This window comes from Rhea pennata, chromosome 15, assembly GCF_028389875.1.
Source record: "Rhea pennata isolate bPtePen1 chromosome 15, bPtePen1.pri, whole genome shotgun sequence".
In the NCBI taxonomy this organism is placed as follows: domain Eukaryota; kingdom Metazoa; phylum Chordata; class Aves; order Rheiformes; family Rheidae; genus Rhea; species Rhea pennata.
Window position 1 is genome coordinate 15963247 of NC_084677.1, and position 21028 is coordinate 15984274.

A 21028-nucleotide genomic window follows, 5' to 3' on the forward strand; every position below is an offset into this window, starting at 1 on the left:
AAATGTTCTCGTGTCTCCAGTATACGTGCAGTGGGTTAGTTCCTCTACTGCCTTTCTGAAAGGCTTTGAGCTTTATAAGACATTCTGCAATGGACACAGGAGGATCTCTGCACTTAAGGAAACTTAGGCAAAAGAAGTGAAATAGTTTAGCTAAAACTTAAGTCAGATTTAGCAAGAGGTCGAGCAGAGTGGATGCTTCCTCCCGATCCTCAGCAGCACTGTTTTGTTCTGTGGGCTGTCGGGTGTTATCCTGCTTTGGAGAAACCCTAGCTGCTCTCAAACGGTGCATGTCCTGCGGTGGCTGCTCACTGTGCTCGTGAGCACGTGCTCAGAGAAGAGCCGCAGCAGGAGCAGCCTCAAGACCAGAAGCAATGAGGAAATGCAATAGCAGATAAGAAACCACTTTGCACATGGTGCTGGGGGGTGATATACTTCACCCGCTGCAGAAATTAAACTGACTTATCGTTCGTTTGCATCCCTGCCTGGAAGCAGTGCCAAGATCTGATGTGAAAGGACAGGCAGATGAATGGTCTTCAGGGCTGTGTCCTCTTGTCCTGCACAGACATGAATTGCTGGCCTCTGTGCAGAGCTTTGCAGTGATGTGACAGCAGACGGTGGTGGGATACAGGGAAAGCCTGAACCATCCTGGTCGAGAGCAGAAGCAGAGCAGCCAGCAGCTGCGGGAGGAGGAAAGAAACTGCGTAGGTAGAAGGGAAAGCTCCAGTCCTAGCTGCGTCTGAGCTGTTGTGGGAGTTGCATCGCTTTTGCTGCATTCGTGTAGCAGTGATGCTCAGAGAGAGGCCAGATGCTGTTCCGGACAAGCTGGTGCCGGAGATTAAGGCTTTTCACTGCTCCTGAGATGGACTTGTACCTGCTGTGGAGATTCATTCCTGGCCAGAGCTGCAAAGACCTACAACTCCCTGGGGACATCTCCAGCCCTGGGGTGCCAGGGCAGCCCTAACCCGGGCAAGCCAGTCCCATGGGTGCTGCATAGAGTTGTGGCAACACATGAAGAGAAAAGCTGGCTCACGGACTTCAGGAGCAAAGAGCTGCGTTACCCGCTCAGTACCGCACCTCGGAGCCCTCCGCTGCGGCTAACCCCATAACCTGGCAATTAATCCTGGAGCTTAAGAAATATGGGGCTGTACCCAAATCCTGCAGCTGGGAAGCCACACCAAGGCCTGTCCTCCTTGTGCAAGAGCCCGATGCTGAGCTCGGCGATGGGAGCGAGGTGAAGGGCGAGGGCATCCCGCTGCGCGGGACTTCCAGCAGGGCGATGAGCGTGTTGGGACATCCCCCATCCTCTTCTCTCGTTCCCAGAGCGTAAAGATAAGGCACTGAGTTCCTGGGAGCTACTGGCGAGGAAAGGGATAAAAATCAGGAGGGGAAGGAAAAAAAAAAAGCCAGCGGAATGCCTCCTGTGGCTTGGGGTGCAGCCGGAGCAGGGGAGCCGGCCCGGGGCCCCGCAGGGGTCCGGCTGGGCTCGGCTGGATGCAGGAACCGGGAACAGCCGTGGCTCAGCGGGGCTGGATCCTGGTGCCGGGTGGCGACAGGAGGGGGGTCCCGCCGAGGACTCGTGTGCCAGGCTCGTTTGCCCCCGCTTTGCTGGCGCGGCGGGTCGCGGGGCCGGCGGCGAGGCTGGCGCGCACGCAGGGGCAGGGCGGCCGCCGGCGCCGCTCCGCGCTCCCCCAACGCCCACGTAAGGAAGTGGTTGCATTTCTCGGAGAGGAAAAGGGAAGTCGGGCTGCCTCCGCGAGCCAGCCAGCCGCTTCTGCCGTTCATTCGCCGCCGGCCGGGCTGCCGTTCGTGTCGACTGCCCAGAGTCCACGAAGCAGCCCCACGCTGCCAGGTGAGTGCCCGGGGCGGGGGGGATTGCGGCTCCCGCGCTCGGCGCTGCTGCGGTGCCGCGAGGGTCCCGGGACGGGTCACCTCCCCGGCGGAAAACTCACGCTAGGAAAAAAAAAAAAAAAAAAAAAAAAGAAAGAAAAAAAGAAAAACTAAACTTTGTTCGATCCGGGGAGGCTCCGGGATGGGGCCTGCCGGCGGCCGGAGCTGCGGGGCCCGCCGGGTCCCTGCCTCGCCGGCGGGTCGCGCCAAGCCGGCGCGCCGCCCAGCTCCCGCCGAAGCGGCAGCGCGGGCTCCCCCCGCCGAGCGACTTCCTCCTCGAGGTTAGGAGGAGTCGCAATGCGCTCGGCTGCTGCCGGGGTTTTATCGCCTCCAAGGACGTTTCCGAATTGCTCGGGGCCTGGAGGCGGCCCCGGGGGCAGATAACCGGGCTGCGGCTGCACCCAGGCTCTAAAATGCCCTTTTCTCCCCCCCGCCACCGTGGGCCACGAGCGGCCCCGTCGGCGCGCCTTTCCTTGCGGAAAGGGGGGGGCTGCTCCGCCTTTGCTCCGGGCACAGCTTCCCTGCTCCTTCCCCGCCGCGCACGGCCCCGGATCCTCCCTCTGGGCACGAGCGGGGAATTAGTGACGTTCTGAAACCAGACGCCGTGGAGATGCCGTGTAAACGGTCACGGGGAGGGGTGGTTTTGCCAACGGAGCTCCCCCGTGCGTCTTTCCGAGCGATATTTTCCGCAGCCGTGGGAGGATGGTGTCCGCTCCCCGGGCTGCCTGCGCCGTGCCCGAGCCCTTCGCGGCCAGGGCCCGGGCTGAGCGTGCCCCCGGCTGAGGAAAGAACCCGGGCAGCTTTCCAGGCCTTTAAGCATCAAAATCGGCCAAAAAAAAAAAAAAAAAAAAGAAAAAGAAAAAAAATTGCTGTTTCCTTCCAGAGCGTTTCAGTATGGGACAGACGCAGCGCTCCCCCTCGCCTCCCATCCCTCCTCCTCCTCCTCCTCCCCCGGCTGCCGCCTCGGCGCGCTCCCTGCTCCGACCCTGAGCAGCGCTAACTCCGAGTTCCTCCTCGCAGCCGGCTTCGCCCGCGGCGCCGCTCGGGGCGCGCCGGGAACCCGTCCTCGGAGCCGGGCAGCCCGGGCCGCGTAGCCGCCCGTTCCCGCCCAGACCGGGGCAGCCAGCGGGACGGATGGACGGACGGACGGGCAGGCTTGGGGCCGGGGGGGGGGGGGGGAGAGATTTTGAGAGTTTTCCCCCCACACACACACCCCTTTTCCTGCGATGTTTGGAGCTGCCAAAGAAAACGGGCGACGTCCCGTTCGTCCCCCAACTCCCCAAGCGGCCGAATAACGCCCGGACCCGCGCGGCGCTCCGGCCGGCCGGGGCGAGGGCGGTGGGTGGCGGGCCGCGGCGGCGGCGGTGCCGAGCTCGGCTGGCGGACGGGCTCAGCCGCCCTCGCCCGCCGGGCCGCCCTCGCCCACCGGCGCCCTCCCCGCAGCGCCGGCGCCATGGCCTACCACAGCTTCCTGCTGGAGCCCATCAGCTGCCACGCCTGGAACAAGGACCGGACCCGTGAGTACGGCCGCCGCGGCCCCCCCAGGCCGTGCCGGAGCCGGAGCCGGTGCCGGTGCCGCCGCGGAGGGGCTCGGGGGGGGGGGGGGGGCTGGCGTTTCCCGGCTGCCGAGGAGGAGGAGGAGGAGGAAGAGGGGCGCTCTCTCTGCGAGGTGCCAAGCGCCGGGTGCTCCCCCCTCCCGCAGAGATCGCCCTCTGCCCCAACAACCACGAGGTGCACATCTACCGCAAGGAGGGCGCCAAGTGGAGCAAAGCCCACGAGCTGAAGGAGCACAACGGGCAGGTGACCGGTGAGCCCCGGCGACGCGCGGGCCGGGCCGGGCCGGCGGGGTCGGGGGCGGCCCCGCGCCGCGGCCGGCGACAGGGCTGGGGGTGCCGGAGCAGGCGCTTTCCGCCTTCGTGGCCCCCGTTCCCCGGCTCGAGGCACCGGGCGACGAACCGCGGGGGCGCGAGGGGCGAGCGCCGGCCTCGACGCCCCGCTCGTCCTCCGCAGGCATCGACTGGGCCCCCGAGAGCAACCGGCTGGTGACGTGCGGGACCGACCGCAACGCCTACGTCTGGACCCTGAAGGGCAACGTCTGGAAGCCCACGCTGGTCATCCTGCGCATCAACCGGGCCGCCCGCTGCGTCAAGTGGTCCCCCAAGGAGAACAAGTTCGCCGTGGGCAGCGGCTCCCGCCTCATCTCCATCTGCTACTTTGAGCAGGAGAACGACTGGTGAGGGGCGGCGCGGCCCCGCCGGCCGCGGAGGGGGAGGCCGGGGGGAGAGGGAGGAGGAGATGGAGAGGAAATGGAGGTGAGACAAGTTGGGGGAGATGGAGAGACGGGAAATGGGGAAGGAGGTGGAGGTGAGACATGAGGGAAGAGTTGGGGAGATGGAGGAGAGGGAAACAAGGTGGATGAGGAGGAGGGGGAGATGGAGGAGGAGGCAGAAGAGAAAGTGGGGGAGATGGAGGGGAGATGAGATGGAGGAGGAGATGTGGGAGATAGAGGTGAAACAGGAGGAGTTGGGGAGACGGAGGGCAGTGGCCCGTCCCTGGGCCGCTGGGGATGCGGCACGTCGTCCCCGGGGCTGCCCGGCTCGTCCCCCCCCCCCAACCCCGGGGCCTGCTGACGCCGTGCCGCAGGTGGGTCTGCAAGCACATCAAGAAGCCCATCCGCTCGACGGTGCTCAGCCTCGACTGGCACCCCAACAACGTCCTGCTGGCCGCCGGCTCCTGCGACTTCAAGTGCCGGTGAGGGGCCGGGGAGGGGGGGGGGCGAGCGGGGGCCCGGGGAAGGGGCGGCCGAGGGGGCTGGGCGCATGGCTGGGCTCTCCCTCCCGCCAGGATCTTCTCGGCTTACATCAAGGAGGTGGAGGAGCGGCCCAGCCCCACGCCGTGGGGCTCCAAGATGCCCTTCGGGGAGCTGATGTTCGAGTCGAGCAGCAGCTGCGGCTGGGTGCACAGCATCTGCTTCTCGGCCAGCGGCGCCCGCGTGGCCTGGGTGAGCCACGACAGCACCGTCTGCCTCGCCGACGCCAACAGGAGGATGGCGTAAGCAGGGCCGGGGGGCTGGGGCGCCGGGGGGGGCGGCCTCGGCTTTCCCGGCCGCCCGGGGTGGGAAGCGCTCGAGGGCCAGAGCCGGGGAACTGCGCTTGCTGCTTCCACCTGCGTCACAAGCTGAGTCGGTCTCGGCGCAGCGAGATGACGGCTCATGGCTCGCCGTCCCTTGCAGCGTCGCCTCCCTGTGCACCGAGACCCTTCCCCTCCTGGCCGTCACCTTCATCACCGAAAACAGCCTGGTGGCTGCGGTGAGTCCGGGCTGGGGCCGCGGGGGGCGAGCCGCGGCTCGGCAGCGGGCGCTGAGCCGGGCTGCGCCTTCCCGCAGGGCCACGACTGCTACCCGATGCTCTTCACCTACGAGGAGAGCCAGGGCGCGCTGACCTTCGGGGGGAAGCTGGACGTCCCCAAGCAGAGCTCCCAGCGCGGCCTCACCGCCCGCGAGCGCTTCCAGAACATGGACAAGAAAGCCAGCTCGGACACCGCCAACGCCGCGCTCGACACGCTGCACAAGAACAGCATCAGGTGCGCGTCGGGCACCCGGCAGGTCCCCGCCTGGGACCAGCTGGGGCTGCGGCACCCGGGGGGGGCTTCAGCCCCGCTGCGTCCCCTGGGACAGCCCTCGGTGTTCTCGGGCACCCCCGGACAGGTGGGTGGTGTCGGCTCCGGGGGCAGATCCGGCCCCGCTGCCACCCGCGGGTGCTGACTCCCCTCCGCCTCCTTGCGCCCCACAGCCAGATCTCCGTGCTCGCGGGCGGGAAGGCCAAGTGCTCGCAGTTCTGCACCACGGGGATGGACGGCGGCATGAGCATCTGGGACGTCAAGGTAAGGGCTGGGCGCCGCTGCCTCGTGCGCGTCCCGGCCGGCGCGCATCCGGAGAGCCGTGCCCGCCGCAGGGCTGGGGTGCCCAGCACTAATTGCTCTTAATTGCAATTACATGGCTGCTGCGTGCAGCTTGCTCGGGGAGGGGAGCGCTCCCCACCACAGCTGTCCTTCCCCCGCAGCCCTGCCCAGCTCAGAGCCCGTCTGTCCTGGCTGGGATCTCGGGTAACCCGGTGGCGGGTGCTGGGGAGCTGTTGGCACGGGGTCCGAAGCCAGCCAGGCCGAGGGCAAACGCTCACGCAGGAATCGAGCACCCTCTCCTGGCTTCAGCCTTGCCCGCGCGGCTTGAAAAATGAGCCCAAGCGAGCGGAGGTTGGGATCTCCTTTCCGAGGGACAAGGTGGCTCCGGGTGCCAGCGCCAACCACAGCTACCTCCGTGCCCCGGTTTAACTCTCCCACAACCACCACCTCGTTTGCTCCGCTTGCCCCGGAGGGCAACAAGCTGATTAAGACCAACTGCTCCTTTTCCTTTAGAGCCTGGAGTCCGCACTGAAGGATCTCAAGATCAAGTGAAGGCGGCAGCTCGGGCAAGGGCGTCGCAGCGCTGCCAGCCTCCCTCTCCTCGGCAGATCCTGCTTGCTTTCTCCCCGCGAGACCTTGCGCTACGCGAAGCCAGCTTTGATACCCGCCAGCGCGCCTCCCCTGCTGGCAGTCAGCGCGGGGCGTCCAGCGGGCAGCACCTGGCAACGGAGGCAACTCGGCTGCAAAGAAAAAAAATTTTTTTTAACTATTTTTGTTACCTTCCCACCTGATGCTGGTCATACATTGCTTAAAGAGATTAAAAATAAAATTGGGATTTTTTCCCCCATGTAAATCTGATGTTAAGTTATTCAAAAACAAACAAGTAAATGTGTGAGCATATCACAGCCTTTCAAGAAGCTAAGAAAGAGGATAAATACTTCTGTTTCGCAGCAAGTTTAATCGCATGTGGTAAACAGGCACGCTCACACATTACATACAGGATATAAAGTAGCGATGAAGCAGTTGGTAAGAGAGCCTTGGCAAAGACGGAAGAACCAGGATGGGGCTGGGAGCGGATGGGCAGGTAACACCTCTGGCGCTGCCTAGCCAGCAAAAGTGCTGCCCTGTGTTAAACCAAGCATTCTTGCAAGGGGAGTCCTACGTTTACCATCAAAAAGAAAAAAGAATCTGCCCTGTGCAACCTGGTACCTCCCTCTTGGGATCAGCTCTCCATGCGGAAGCTCAGGTTAAAAGCTGGTCCTGCTGCCGTCCCTCGAAGCAGACCAGCCCTTATCTAGACAAGTCACTTCCACCACTGGCCTTGGGAGAGGAGTTCTCACTGGCAGCAGCAGGATGGTGACATTTAGGTTCTGCTCCAGACATGAGTGACAGACCAGTTTGAGAGGGAATAGATTTTTTTGCTCATTTCTACATGCGATCGATCCCATGCTCCCAGCTCTCCCTCCATTTGTGGCTCCTGCCCTGCTCAGTCCCAGGCATCACCCCATTACCTCCCCCCACCTTGCTCCATCTGCCTCCTCTTTGCTACAAGGCTCTCTCCAAATATTTATAACCAATCCTCTGTCCCCATCATATCAGTTTTTCCCTCTTAATCCCAACAACAAGGGCATCTCTGCTGGTATCACTCACGTCACAGAGCTCCCTGAAAATATATCCTGCCCCAAATCATTGCTTTAGTGCAACTACAGCCCAAGCTGGGGGAACAGCCTGGGGGCTCTTCAACACACGCAGAGGTGACCCAGCGCATCTGCACCAGGACAACAGCATCTGCACCAGGACAACAGGGTCCCAGTGGGGCTGGAGCCATCATCCCACAGTGATGTTCCTCCCCACCACACCCTCATGACTAAGTCCTTGAAGCCAGGCGTGAATGGCACATTCACACAGAACAAATCACAGTGTTTGTCACTCTGCATCTCCACAAAGCACCTCTGTGATCAAAACATCCACCAGCGACTCCTAGAGAGCTCCCTTCACCCCGCTCAGTTCTACAGCCTTAAACAACTGACAGCGAGCCCAGGAAGTGCTGGTGCCCCCAGCACCGGCGAGCAGCAGGGCTCCCTGCACCGCTTACCGCCTTAGAGCACCTCCAGCTCCGGCAGCCCTTCCCTCTGGAGCAGGGTGGCTGCCAGGCGACAGTTCAGTGCGAGGCCTTCGGACACAGCGAAGAGGTTAGAAAGCAGCCTGAAGATAAACGTCTCTGCCACTGTGGTAACCAAATTGTGAAAGACATCCATCGGAGACGAGCCGGAAAAGCTTCCTGCCTTCAGGCTGCGTCTGCTGACGGAGCTCCAGAGCCCTAGACAAATTCAACACCACAAGCAGCACAGAGAACCAGCAAAGCAGCAGACGGAAGTCACCACAACAGGAGACTCAGGCTGCATCTTACGTCTCAGCAGCAGCCTTTACGCTCACGTTCATTTAACACAGGCGACAAGGACAAAGCAGTTATGATAATTTACGTTTTAATCAGCCAAATATACAAGTTTTGTTTTTTTAACTTTATCGAGTTTTGTTTTTTTTTTTTCTTCCATCTGGGTCTGGTACAATTAATGGTTCTTTTTCTTCCTTTAAACAAAGGATGATGTGGTTAAAAACTGGCACTATCCCTAATCAGGAGCAGAAAAAAAGGAAGAGGAGGGAAAAGGGAAGATCGGCAGCAAGAAAGGAGGGATGAAAGCGGGAAGGAACAGCACTCCAGGTGTCCATGAACTCAGGCTCCCAGATTATACTGCAACATTCTGCAGCTCAACTTTACGGGCCACTCGCCCAAAAGGTTTCCTCAGATATATTACCCTTTGGGCTTTCACTAGCAAGTCAAAGTTCCCCACCCCAAGCCCCACCCCACAATGACCCCACAATCTAGTTTCTTGCAATCTAATATTCGAAGCATCTCCCCTCCCACACGGCTCCCTCCCGCCCTGCCCCCTGTCTATGAGTTCTTAATCCTAAAAACAGCAAAAACATTCAGGTTTCCAAACTGTTACAGAGAATTGCTGTTCAGCACAGTTCTGCACCAAAGATAGCAGCTGCCCCTAACCCCAAAATGGAAATCTGTGCCAGGATGAAGACAAACACATCGTCAGTGTCTCTTGGAGGTGAAGGTGACTTCGATGCCGCAGTACATCCTATGTGGCGTCTATGGTATGCAACACAACAGAGTTCCTGGCAGGCACCAGGCACAGTTCCCTGGTGTTTCCTCCTCTTGCATGTCCTGTGCTTACTTGTTAAGGGATAGAGACTGCAGTCTTTTACCTGCCATAGCCGCTTCATCTTTTGCTGGGGAGGAAAAGAAAGAGGTGTCATCATTTCCCAGTGCACATCAGGGACTGCTGCATCAGGGACTTAACTTGACAGTCCCAGAGACCGAAATCCTGTTAGCCACATACAGCGAGGTAACAGGAAAAAAATCTGACACCATCCAACCCCACCCCCTGCCAATCCCTGATAGATCTCCTCCAGGGCTGAAAGGAATAGTTACCCCACCTCGATCCCTTCTCTCCTTGGCCTCTTTTCAGGCTGCCATAAATTATCCTAACGCTGCTGCACAAATTTGTCTATGGAAGCCAGCAAGAACACTCACTCATTCTGATTCACACCCATCGAGGCTGAAGTAAGGGGAAGTCCAGCAAGTGGAGAAGGGCAGGAAAATTCCCTGTGCAGTTTGGATCCCCAGCATGTAAAGTGGATTAATCACACCCAGCAAGCACAAGGAACTGACTAAACCCCCAAACTAGAGCAAGCACTGTCTGAGAGGCTGACGAAAGTATGAGTATCAAGAGCAATTCCTTTCTTTCTTTGGCTTCTCCCTGTTCAAATGTCCTAGAGCTTTATGAAGCAATACCTTTTGTAAAAAAGAAACAGCTGAACCTAGTTTTGAAGAGAGGAGCTGTAATGACATGCAGCAACACCCCAGAGTCTCAGGAGGTGAGAGATTACTACGTGCAGTATCAGAAATCATGCCTCATGGCAGTACAGCCATTGCAAAATAGAGGTAAGATGATGTGATCAATTGTTTTCCTACCTTTTCTTTCCTCTTCTTTCTTTCTGGCAGCTTCTTCCCTTTGCTTCCGAATAATGGCTAGTCGGGCAAGATCTGCCTTCGCTTGTTCTGTTTTACCAGCTAGGTGCATTTTCATGTATCTCTCTTTTGCCTTCTGTTTCTCTATTTCTTCTCTGTTTGAGTGAAACACCAGTCATCATGGTATCCAAATAAGCAAGCAGAGGCAGACAGACTAAGGAAGATGTTCTGAACGGGAAGGAAGTTGAGTACAGAGATGGGCTGCCTAAAAAGACTGGGATCCCTGTCACCAATTTTTAAGCACAGGTTACATCAATTGCAGGGTTTGGATGGGGATGATGAGAGAGATTAGTTTTGTCTCTGTTCTGGTAAATAAGAACATTGATAAGCAATGAGGTCAAACAATTTAGCTCCAGATTACGCAGCACTGGGACATGCTTTTCCCACCCTTACCCTCACAGCTGTACTTCTGCTGAGACAATCCATACCAAATAAGCAAGCTTAAATCTTTCACTCTCAAACTCTCCATTGATAAATGAAACTAGAAGGTTAGAATTTGCTTCTTGTGTTATTCATCTGCTCAGACAGGAACTTCGTTAGGACCCCAGGAATCTGCAAAACTGCTACCTATCACTAGGGTACCTTCTGCATCAAGATTAAAGTGGACCCCAATGTGATCTTTGGGTAGTCTTTTTTAGTAATATTCTGGTTTTTGGGGCATAAAACTTCAGAAAATGAATGGTCTATAACTGTTTCTCAGCAAAAAATATTAGTCTCCCAACTCCAGCCAAGCTGCCTAACTCCAGGATGACCACAGCTAATCTCAGAGGACAGACAGCTTTTACTAGGTTTGTAGAGAAGGATATTTTGAACCAAACTGAGTCTGACAATTGTTCTGCTGCATCGTGTCAGCTTTAGAGGGGACTGCACATAAAAGGGCTTCTCTGAAACACCAGCCTGTACACAGCAGGGAAACACGTCCCCAGCTAATCTGCTGCAATCAGTGACAATGAAGTTCCAGGAACATGCCAGCTCCCCCTGCGGCAGCAGGAAAGACTCACCGCTCTCGCCGTGAGAGTTCTTTAGGTCCATCCAGGTCCAGCTGAGTTACTTTTTTGGTTGTCTGAATTACACGATTGGGATTCTCTATGTCTATCAACCCTTCCACTCCTTTGCGCTTTTGCTAAGGTTCAAGAACAAGAGGAAGGTTAATAAGCTCTGTAACACCCAAAACTGTTGACAGCTCAAACACATTGCCTTGCACCCCAAAAGTGGAATTCAAGATGCCTTCATTACCAGACAGCAAAATCATTTATGAATCAAGGTTTATATTATAAGGTATTTTCAGAAATGTCCTTGTCTTTGCATTTCACTTACAGAAATGCCTAAGTTACCAGAAAAATACTCCAAGAATAACATGCAATCAAGTAAGCTTTTTCTGGCTTCTAAAAATAATTCTTCCGTAAAAACTTTACTATGAGAAGCTCTCAAGAGAGAATTCTCTGTCAAGAGTTTGTATCTCTCTCCCATCTCAAGTTTATGTGAATGCACAAAGTTGCCTAAATGTTGTGGTACCTGATAATCCTCATCATCTTCATCACTCTCATCTGAATCTAAAGATTTCTTCTCTTTTTTGGGGTCCCCTGTTGCTCCTTCTCCCCCTTCCTCTTGCTCCTCTTCTTCCTACAAAATCACAGGGAATTAGGCAAAATGTGTGTCAATAAAAATCACAACTTTTTCAGTGACTTTTAATCTGGACAGAAGAGATACACTTCAGCACATCAGTGCTCCTGATGTCCCTTACAGCACGAAAGGCGCCTGGCCATTAAAGAACAAGAGCTCTTCTCAGCCCACCAAATATACATCACTCGTCCCTGCAGACCATCTCTAAACACCTCTGCTGTTCTCTTTATGCAACAGGCCAGAAAAATTATTGTGAAAGACAAAACTGGCACCTTGCTTTCCACAAATGAAAGATCTCCAGGAGATACTTTGGCCCAGGTTTCCAGCACACAGCATCTCAGGGATGTTGGTGGAAACTACACAGATGTTATATAAAAGAGCTGGATCCAGTCCTAGATCTAGATAAAAAAAAACCTAGAGAAAAGCAAATTGCCAACTATCACCCAGAATACTTTATCCAAGAAATTACAGCCTTTTTAGCACAGCTTTTAGCAGCCAGAGCCTATAAAATAATTTGTAAATCATTAGAAGATAAGATTAGAAGAATCAACATGGGTGTGAACAGATTGTTTTGCCATTACCAAATATCCCTCATCAGAGCAACTGGCAAAGTGGATGAGCTGGGGGCAGTAAGAGGAATAATTTCATTAAGCTTTTTTTATGCTTTGCTTAATGAAATAAGGTTAGACACAGTCATCACTACGTGGTATGGCTGATGAAAAAAGAAAAGAAAAAGAAATCCTTCTCAAAGAGCAGTCCTCTGGGTTGAGGTAAAGCAAGGCAGGCATTTCAAGCAGGGTCCTGCAGAGACTTGTTCTAGTCCATTTCTAGTTGGTATTTTCATTAACAGCTTGGAAGCAGAGAGCACTCATAAAATTTGTGAATGACACCACACTAGCAACAGGAACTGGAAAATGGGATCAGAACCATAAGTGGTTTCAGAAATTGGAAAGATGGCATGAAACCAACAAGGTGGAACACAAACCAAGAAGTTACACTTTGGAAAGAGAAGTCTGACGTAGAGTTGGAATATCTGGCCTAGCAGCAAACCGCACAATCATCTTGGGTTACGACTGGTCAAAACATTAACAAGGAGCCAATAACACAGCTTGTAACTGCATGAAAGAGTAATCCTATTCTGGGACGTATTCATCATATTTCCTATATGGGGTATAATTATCCTACCGAAGTCAGTGGTGTGAGGTTTCAGCTGGAACAGTGTTTTCAGACTTAGGCAGCACTTTCAGAAAGTCACAGATAAATAGCAGTGAACATGTAATCAGAGTTGTGATAATCTGGGAATATAAGACAGCAAGAACTGCAAAAAGCAGCCATTCCTTTGATAATACCAGAAAGGTAGCTGTGGATGGCAGGGGCACAAGGCGGTCAGGGCACAGAAACACACCCAGAAAGGACTCATGCCAGAAGACTCTGTTCTCTCTCCCTACAAATCATACATAAACAAGAAAATCAGGCATAGAGAAGAAGTCAAAGGAGTTTTGTCCGTCAAGTCTAGAACAGAAAGAGGGCAAATATAATAAGGACTTCAGTACACAAACAGACGTTAAGATGCGACCCCTTTTTCTCCACAGCCAAACTGTGCAGCAGGGATACAAAATCAGCTTACACTAGCAATTAGAACGATGAACTGTGGTGGGGGAAAAGCTGTCTAGAGTTACTGTGGAATCATCTTCATTACCCCTTAAACTCCCAATTGCTAATAGGATGGTCTACTTGGCCCCACTTCTACGCGAGGAACTGGACTGGATCACACCTTGCAGTTTTCCTGGACACAGGCATTCAGAATTCATATTGTGATCATTGACAGAATGATCTCTTAACAGCTGATTAAGCTGCCATTTCTGTAGAACTGCAAATTAAGCAAGCTGTACAAGTCAGCTTATAACATTAAACACATAACTGAGGCAAACACTTACCCTTGCCTTTTGTTTTTCTGCTTGGAGCTGCGCGTCGATCTCTTCAGGGCTTGTGTACTGTCTCGCTCGGCCTTTGTGGCCTCCTTTTCTACCTGTACAAAAAAAATTAATATATAGTTTAGTGATAAAGTTCCAAAGAAATAAAAATAAAAACAACTTCTTCCCTAGTACTCTCTCTGGACTTTGGGTGCACACAGGACAAGTCAAAATATCTCTTCTGATAAAACCAAAAAAAAAGAAACATCAACTTACCAGCCTCAGCAAAATGTTCCAAGAATTTTAGATAAGTTACACAGAGAACTAGCATTACAAATCCATAGAAATATATTCAGAGAATCGATTCCTTTTTTTCCACTTGGGCTGTTTTGGAGATGTCAAAAAGAGTCCAACCTATCAGCTGTATGGAGTTTTCCAAACCACATTAGCAAATGCAGGTTTGTCCTAGCGGGAGAGAGCCACAAATGCACTCCCCAGAGGGGGCACCTCTATCCCTGAACCACAGCAGAGCTGTCACACCGTTTACCAGGCAACAAGTTTCCAAGTGCACACTCAGCTCTCAGTGAGGCTACCCTCCCTTGTCCATCCAAGCCTACGTTTGTGGCGTCTCTGATTCACTTCCCGGGCTGGCAGGCAATTCTCAATCCCACAGCTGCTCCCTGCATTTCCTACACAGTAGGAATCACAACATGTTCCTGTGGCAGCAGTGGTTCCAACCATCTCCGAGAAGCTGTCTTCCTTAAGCCCTCCCCTAAACTAAGGCTGTGCCAAAGGAAAATAGGAAGCTAGTTAGACAAATGCATTGGGAATTATAATGAGCTGGAGAACTATTAAAGGGAGCCTCCACATTTTACTACTTTATAAGGAAAAATAAAAGCAAGCTCTAGAAACCAGGAAGAGGTCAAACTGGCTGGTTGGATTGTCTGGCTAAGATCTGATCCAAGATTAAAATTCTGTTATTAATATGAAATTGCTGGAGCCATTATCACTTCCTCCAACTGATTGCTCCATTTACCTTCTTATAGCTCAAAGAATTGCTGGCAAAGCAAGCTACATAAAGAGCCAGTCCCGAACCTTGAGCTAGACAACTTGTGCATGAGGCTGGCAAAAAACAAACAGCTCAGGCAAGGGAGCTCTCTGCTGCTGCAGGAGGCTTCAGAAGTCTGCGGCGAGCAGCAGGAAACCCTTGTGCTCTCTCACCCTCCTCATTTCACCTGCCGAGGACAACAGCAACCTTACGGCAGAGGGGGCAGTGCAGGACAACAGGACTGAGGAGATTCTCCCTCCTTCCTCAGGACTTAGCAGGCTGCCTAGGAGAGAGATGCCATGACTGCACCACCAAGTCACAGTTGTACCTGGCTGCATTTGTTGGACTTGGAGAGATGGGGAGTATCAGTGCAGACACCCTTTGTGGACTGCAAGCTTTAGAAATTCAATGTTTTCTAATCAGTTCTCCTGGATCAGCAGAGGCAAATCTGATTTATTCTAGCTTGGTTAACGCTGAGCCTTGGAACAAATTCAAAAACTCTACTACAGAGGGGAAAAGAACAGAGAGGTACAGCAGGATCCTGGGGACTCTCCAAAAGACCCAGTAGCTCTAAAGGATCTCTTTCCACACTTTTCATATTCTCTGTCTTTTCCCAAGTCCCTAGGGAAAGCAGTTCTAAGGCACAGTCTTAAGACATTTTGGGATGTTAGCAGAGAGAATGAAAAACTCAAAAAGAAAGAATGCCAGCCCAGCCTGCGGACAGAGATCCCTGAGCTGCTATCGAAGGAGCTAGCTCCCAACACACAAACACTATCAGGTCAGCACGGAAAAGAGCAGCAAATTACCGTGGTAGGTCCCTGCACAGAGGCACCTTTCCAGGGTCTGCCGAGTCCCTCCAGTGCACGGGCCTTACGGAGACCCCTGAGATGCTTTCTTCTTACAAAACGCGGAAGTGCAGAGACCAGATTCTTCTCTCTAAATTCAGTTTGGAAGCTCATTGCCACTCAAAGCACAAACACACTCTAGACCTTCGTTGCATCCCAACATTTGCGTTGCTTTTTCTGTTTTATCTGTTCCCAACCATTTTGCAGGGCAACACCAACATACCCAAAGTAGATCTGCGAGGGAAGGACTCCAGGGCAAGAGACATCACCTCACTGCCTGGCAAACGACATCACTCCAAAAGGAACAGCAATAATATCTTTGACACAGCATGTAGCACCAAGGAAACCTAAACAAATTAAAGCAGTGCTGTGCTACAAGATTAGCCAATGCCAGGCAATTCTCTTGCCTAGGAGATGCGTTTTAAGGTTTTTGCTGAGTCTGGCTTATTACAGCAAATACCTATGCACTGGAGAAAAACAGCTACAGGGAAAAGTGCTTGAAAAGCAGCAAAACAAAGAGTGAATCTGTATTGGACCTATCCTCGTTATATTCAGGCCTGCCCACAAATAAGAAGCAAGACCACCATGACTGAACTGGCAGCGCCACCAGCTCGGCATTCAGAATGGATCCAGCTACGGTGTGCCGTCCTGCAGAGAGCTCAGCAGGTGCAGGAAAGGGGCCTTCGCTCTTGAGAGGGAGCTGACACTACACACCAGACAATGTGAGCATCGGTCCTCATCTACTACTGACCTGCATTATGTCAGGCAAAAATCCCTTCAGCTCTGCGCCTCAGTTTCCTCATCCGTAAAATAAGGATAATGATTCTTATACTCCTTTGCAGAGCTGTTAAAATATAAACTTCTGTAGATTTCAGCTGTGGTAAAACACCTGGTGCCTAAGGTAGACATGTTTTCAAATACATTTGTTTTCAGTTTCAAGCAACATAGTTAAGGAGTTCAAATCAAAGAGAATGGAAACATATTGAAAAAATCACTTATTCTTTTTGAGTCTATTCAGAAAAAAAAGATCATATCAGAAATAACAACATAACAAAATGTATTATTGGCAAGTTAAAATCCCCATTTTATATTGGGCAATGAGAGCAAAAATCTTCCCTGCTAACAGTATAAAAACTCCTATTCACTTGGGGAGGGGGTAAAGGTTTGAAAGAAACATTTTAAATCATACAGTGAAATATAGAGCAGAAAAACCTGAGTTATAAGGCACTCAAACATGTTAACCAGAGCTATAACCCATCGTAGTTATTTGCCTTCACCAAAGGTGGGGGGGGAAGCTTCAGATCCTTTTACTAACATTAGTGAATAGGTATAGAATAAACTGCATAAAAAGAATATAACAGGGAAATAGATTTTATGATATTAAAGCTTAGGAAACGCTAATGAAACAAACTGCAGAAAACTACAAACATGAATAACGAGGATTGGTTTGCATTAATGTATATGATTAGGATTTCATAAACGCTCACACAAGAGCCAATTATGCAGATGGTGCATCTGGAGAAGGTTCTGGGTGGATCCAGCTCAGACCTGGCGGTCTGTCATTCTCTCATTACTTCTCCTTAATCACGCAAGCAAGTTGGTACCCGCTCCATAATAGTCAGATGCGTAGCTGCTGGAGCCATGAAAAACCCAGCTGCATTTAGACCCCCTGAACCCAAAAGCACCTTTGCAGCCTCCACCTTGCCTTTAACAGCCAGACTCTCTCCATGCAGCTTCCGTTCCCTGTATCCCACCCCAAAGACCTCCACCATTAGCGTGCCAGGGCAGGAAAGCCTGGAGCCGGAACGCGCTGCCGGCAAAGCCCTGGGACCCTCAGCCTCTCCCAGCACAGCCGCGAACTCCCCGCCCTGGGTACCCGTGCGGGCCCAAGCCCTGCCCCGGGGGAACCGGCTGCCGTTTCCAGCCAGAGAAGAGCACACGGGGACCTCATGGTTCCCGCATATGGCCCGGCCATCCCCAGGGGCTGCTGTTCTCCCTGCGCACTTCATGGGGGGGCTCCGAAAGGGACCCCCAGCTCCAAAAGTGTGCGGAATCTATCAGCCCTTCACTGCGGCGGGAAGGGGGACGCACAAGACCCCTCCCTGAGCCCCCCAGGGCGGGTGCGGGGAGGCGAGCTCTCACCTCGAGCCTCTCTACACCCAACGGCGTGTGCGGGATGTGCGGCCTCCTCCCGAGCCCCCCACGGCCGGCGGGCGGAACGAGACCCCCCCCCCCGCACACACCACACACCGCGCCGGCCGGTGAGGGGGGGAGGCCCCTCCCCCTTCCACAGCCGGGGCAGAGGCCTCCCCCCGCGGCCCGACCCGCCTGCGGGGGCCGCGCAGGACCCGCACGCGCCTTGGCTCTCTCCTCGCCGCCATCACCGCCGCCTCCCGGCCCGGCCCGGCCCTCACCTCCTTTCGGCATCGCGGCGGCGATGGCGGCTCCGGCAGCTGCAGCGAGGCCCCCCCCCCCCCGCGGCCCCGAGTGGCGACCCGGAAGCGGAAGCCGCCCCACCCCCGCGCGCGGCGCGCGGCCCTCCGCACCGCCCAGTCAGCACCGCCCGTGAGGCCCCCGCGGCGGGGCTGTCCTCAGCGCCGCCAAGGCCGGCCGCGGCCGCAGCGAACGGGGCTGCGGCTGGCGGCGCTCCCTGCCCTGCCCTTCCCTGCCCTGCCTCAACCGAAGCTGGGCAGTGCGCACGGGGAGGGTTTTCTTCAGGCATCGCGGCCGCCACCTCAGCGGCGTGGCCGCGGCGGGAAAGGCCCCGCGGGGTGACGTCACAAGGCGCGACAGCGAGGCGGAAGTGGAGCGCGTCCGCCGCGGGTGAGGAGCGCGGGGCCGTGCGGGGCCCGGTCGCGCCATCCCCGCCCCGGGCCGCTCGGCCGAGGACCGGGGGGCGGGCGGAGAACGGCCGGGGCGAGCGTCTGTCCTGAGTTAGCAGCTGAAGCGACTTGGTGGAAGAAATCGCTGTTCCGGGGCGATGTAGCCCGGGGCGGGGGCGGGGCAGGGGAGACCCGCTGTTAGTTTACTCGATGAATTTGGGAAAAAAAACTTATTTAATGTTGTGGGTCTGCTGCAGAACTTGCCCCAGGATGTGCTGGTATCCCGGGGGCCGCAGAAGGGTGATTTTGCCTCTTTCATGAGCTCACTAAAAATCGTTTTTATCACCGAAGTGGAAAATGGAAAGGGGACACGTAAGTTCTAGGTGAAATACCTCTAACAAGTCTTCTTCCTTCTTCTCTTCCAGCGGCACTCAGGACTTTGAGGCATCCACACGTTTGAGTTTTGGTAAACCCCATCTCTTGTTACCTCATCTTTCAGCCTCCTTGTTTTTGAGGCAATGCCCAAAGTGAAGAGAAGCAGGAAGCCTCCCCCAGATGGCTGGGAACTGATTGAGCCCACGCTGGATGAGCTGGATCAGAAGATGAGAGAAGGTAAGTGGCAAGGCTGGATGTTTTCAGGGATAAGTCTGTGAAACCAGGTAATTCCTAACTGCTTCAGGAAGCATAGCTGCAGCCAACAAATGTAAATGGGCCTTTTCATACCTCTGTGTAGCAGCAGTGCTGCAGATGTAGAGTGTTTGAGTTGTCTAGTGACAGCAGATTCTCGCTTCTGATGTAGAGGGCGTATTGGAAGGTGGGATTTGGGTCAGAACTGATCGCTCTTCTCTGGCTGTGTAAGTAACAGACAGAGCAGTGTTCCAAGCTGAGATACAGCTGTTTTAGGGCACTCTGCTCTGAGCCCCTAGCTGAAGCTTGCAGAGGGACTGGTAGTTCTAGTCCGAGTTGTCGCTCTGGTCTGATGAGCATGGGTAGCCGTGAAGTCACATTCCATCTCTGCGTAGGGCATGTCATCACCGCTGTCTTCCTATTTCTGTCTCCCTGTCATAAAGGATCTGTGTCGGGTCAGGTTCCTTCCATGGTATCTCTGACATACTTTAAAGTTACGGATTTTCTTGGAACAGCTTGTTGTAAAGTAACTGAAGAAATCAATTTGCAGCTAGGCAGTCTGGGAGAGTTAGCTGAGCTCTGATGTTTGTGTTCCCTCCTAGCGGAGACTGAGCCTCACGAAGGGAAGAGGAAAGTGGAATCCCTTTGGCCTATCTTCAGAATTCATCACCAGAAAACACGTTACATTTTTGATCTCTTCTATAAAAGAAAAGCTATCAGCAGAGGTGAGAAACAGAAGTATTTTATCCTGGGTAGGGGAAACTACAGTAGAGTAGGAGTCTGCCTGCAGACGTACTCACACTGTGGTGTGTCTGGGGAGGAAAGATGGAGAGAAGGCTGACGTCTGACTAGCTTTAACTGCTGAGTTGGTACATCCAGTACATCCTCATATCGAGGATGCTCTTTGTGATGCTGCCTGCTCTTCTGCAGAGCTCTACGAATACTGCATCAAGGAAGGATACGCTGACAAAAACCTGATTGCAAAGTGGAAGAAACAGGGTTATGAGAATCTTTGCTGTCTGCGGTGTATCCAGACACGAGATACCAACTTTGGAACCAACTGCATCTGTAGAGTCCCAAAAAGCAAGTTGGAAGTGGTGAGTTTTAGGGTTTTTTTTATTTTTTTTTTTCCTGTACGTCTGCAATTCTAATATATCCTGGTCAGAGACAGCAAGAGAGGCAATGCTTTCTGAAAACTTCCAGTTCTAATACAGTCCATGTTTTGCTAATACAGTTAATATCTAGTTGCTTTTAGAGCAATTATCAGGTTTGGTGTGCAATCATTTAAAGTGTGTATGGAAAACAACACAAAATGAACCTTTCCTGCCCCTGTGCATTCAGAAGACAGCAACCTCTCTGCTTCGAGGCTCAAGGCTGATGGCCTGTGCGCTCACCACAGCTGGCTTAAACATCTTTGTCGTGTTTCTCTTCTAGGGGAGAATCATTGAATGTACTCACTGTGGATGCAGAGGCTGTTCTGGGTGAAGTATTTAGACAAAGGACTTCTTTTTCAGCTTTGAGAGGTATCGTCCTATACTATGAACTGTTCGTGCAGTTAGAACTACTGTGTGTGATTGGCTCTTTCATATTCACCTGGATCACATGCATAAATACAATGGCTGTTGTTTTGGATTAGTTTTCTGTGTAGCCCTTTGATTTTAAAATAAACTCTAGCTTCCTGAGAACATGGTGCTGACAAAACATTTCTATGCCCCTGTTTTCCTCTTGTATTATCACCAAGGCTGACTTTTTTTTTTTGTTTTTTGGTTTAGTGCCTGCTTCTTGCAAAGTGTTTTAAAGACCCCACCCCCAACACAACTCTTATTCCTTCCACCCACCAGACCTCCCAAATAACTGAAGTTAAAAGGGTGAATGGAAAGGAGATGGAAGAGTTCTCAAAACTCCAGTCTGACACAGCCTCCTCCCCAGTGCTGTGTAGTAGAAGAAAGCTAAATTTCACTGGAACTCTTTGCAAAGGTTTTCAACCTGTAATTAGCATGGATCACTGTAAGAATGCCAGCAGTCTGTGTAGACTCAGCTCACTTTTTAAGTGCCCGGCTGCACGTAAAACAGGAGGAAGAGATAAAAACTAGCAGTGAGTTAAGCCATTGTTGAAATCCCAGGAAACACTGAGTTTGCTTGTTTAGCACAAGGCTTGTTAAAATTCCTCTATCGTTAGAGGAAATTCACTGAAAATGTACTTGCTTCTCCATACTGCAAAGGAGAAATATTTTATTTACTAGTTACGACAAGAACTCAGA

The 21028-nt window shown here is 53.1% G+C and overlaps 3 protein-coding genes across 6 annotated transcripts; 2 read left to right on the forward strand and 1 right to left on the reverse strand.

The window, feature by feature from the left end:
* The first annotated feature begins 1713 nt into the window (after positions 1-1713).
* Positions 1714-6634, forward strand: ARPC1B (actin related protein 2/3 complex subunit 1B). Its single transcript, XM_062588051.1, has 10 exons — positions 1714-1849; positions 3331-3404; positions 3590-3694; positions 3898-4120; positions 4531-4638; positions 4732-4938; positions 5120-5195; positions 5273-5469; positions 5679-5769; positions 6301-6634. The coding sequence occupies exons 2-10, from the start codon at positions 3341-3343 to the stop codon at positions 6337-6339; spliced, it is 1110 nt and encodes a 369-aa protein (XP_062444035.1). The 5' UTR covers positions 1714-1849; positions 3331-3340; the 3' UTR covers positions 6340-6634.
* A 91-nt stretch (positions 6635-6725) lies between these two features.
* On the reverse strand, positions 6726-17805 carry PDAP1 (PDGFA associated protein 1). The gene is made up of 6 exons (XM_062588052.1): positions 17733-17805; positions 13450-13541; positions 11405-11512; positions 10891-11012; positions 9833-9984; positions 6726-9087 (listed from the first exon to the last, which is right to left on the reverse strand). Exons 1-6 carry the CDS (start codon positions 17743-17745, stop codon positions 9029-9031), a joined length of 546 nt encoding a protein of 181 aa, XP_062444036.1. The 5' UTR covers positions 17746-17805; the 3' UTR covers positions 6726-9028.
* A 231-nt stretch (positions 17806-18036) lies between these two features.
* Positions 18037-20452, forward strand: BUD31 (BUD31 homolog). 4 transcript variants are annotated; one of them, XM_062587812.1, is made up of 5 exons: positions 18037-18141; positions 18566-18752; positions 19370-19492; positions 19698-19864; positions 20202-20452. In XM_062587812.1, the coding sequence occupies exons 2-5, from the start codon at positions 18659-18661 to the stop codon at positions 20250-20252; spliced, it is 435 nt and encodes a 144-aa protein (XP_062443796.1). In that variant the 5' UTR covers positions 18037-18141; positions 18566-18658; the 3' UTR covers positions 20253-20452. The 4 variants fall into 4 exon arrangements, with proteins under 4 accessions (XP_062443796.1, XP_062443798.1, XP_062443797.1 ...); XM_062587814.1 differs by having other exon boundaries at positions 18125-18141; positions 18640-18752; XM_062587813.1 differs by lacking the exon at positions 18037-18141 and adding an exon at positions 18148-18251.
* The last annotated feature ends 576 nt before the right edge of the window (positions 20453-21028 follow it).

Bases quoted from the DNA above. Each gene is read 5' to 3' on its own strand.
- ARPC1B (XM_062588051.1), top strand. From the start codon at position 3,341: ATGGCCTACCACAGCTTCCTGCTGGAGCCCATCAGCTGCCACGCCTGG. The intron at 5,196-5,272 runs GTGAGTCCGGGC...GCCTTCCCGCAG, and splicing joins AAAACAGCCTGGTGGCTGCG to GGCCACGACTGCTACCCGAT. The intron at 5,470-5,678 runs GTGCGCGTCGGG...TGCGCCCCACAG, and splicing joins CTGCACAAGAACAGCATCAG to CCAGATCTCCGTGCTCGCGG.
- PDAP1 (XM_062588052.1), bottom strand. The intron at 11,513-13,449 runs GTAAGTGTTTGC...GTGATTTTGTAG, and splicing joins CAGAAAAACAAAAGGCAAGG to GAAGAAGAGGAGCAAGAGGA. The intron at 9,088-9,832 runs GTAGGAAAACAA...TTTCCTCCCCAG, and splicing joins GAAAGAAGAGGAAAGAAAAG to CAAAAGATGAAGCGGCTATG.
- BUD31 (XM_062587812.1), top strand. From the start codon at position 18,659: ATGCCCAAAGTGAAGAGAAGCAGGAAGCCTCCCCCAGATGGCTGGGAA. The intron at 18,753-19,369 runs GTAAGTGGCAAG...GTTCCCTCCTAG, and splicing joins GGATCAGAAGATGAGAGAAG to CGGAGACTGAGCCTCACGAA. The intron at 19,493-19,697 runs GTGAGAAACAGA...GCTCTTCTGCAG, and splicing joins AAGAAAAGCTATCAGCAGAG to AGCTCTACGAATACTGCATC.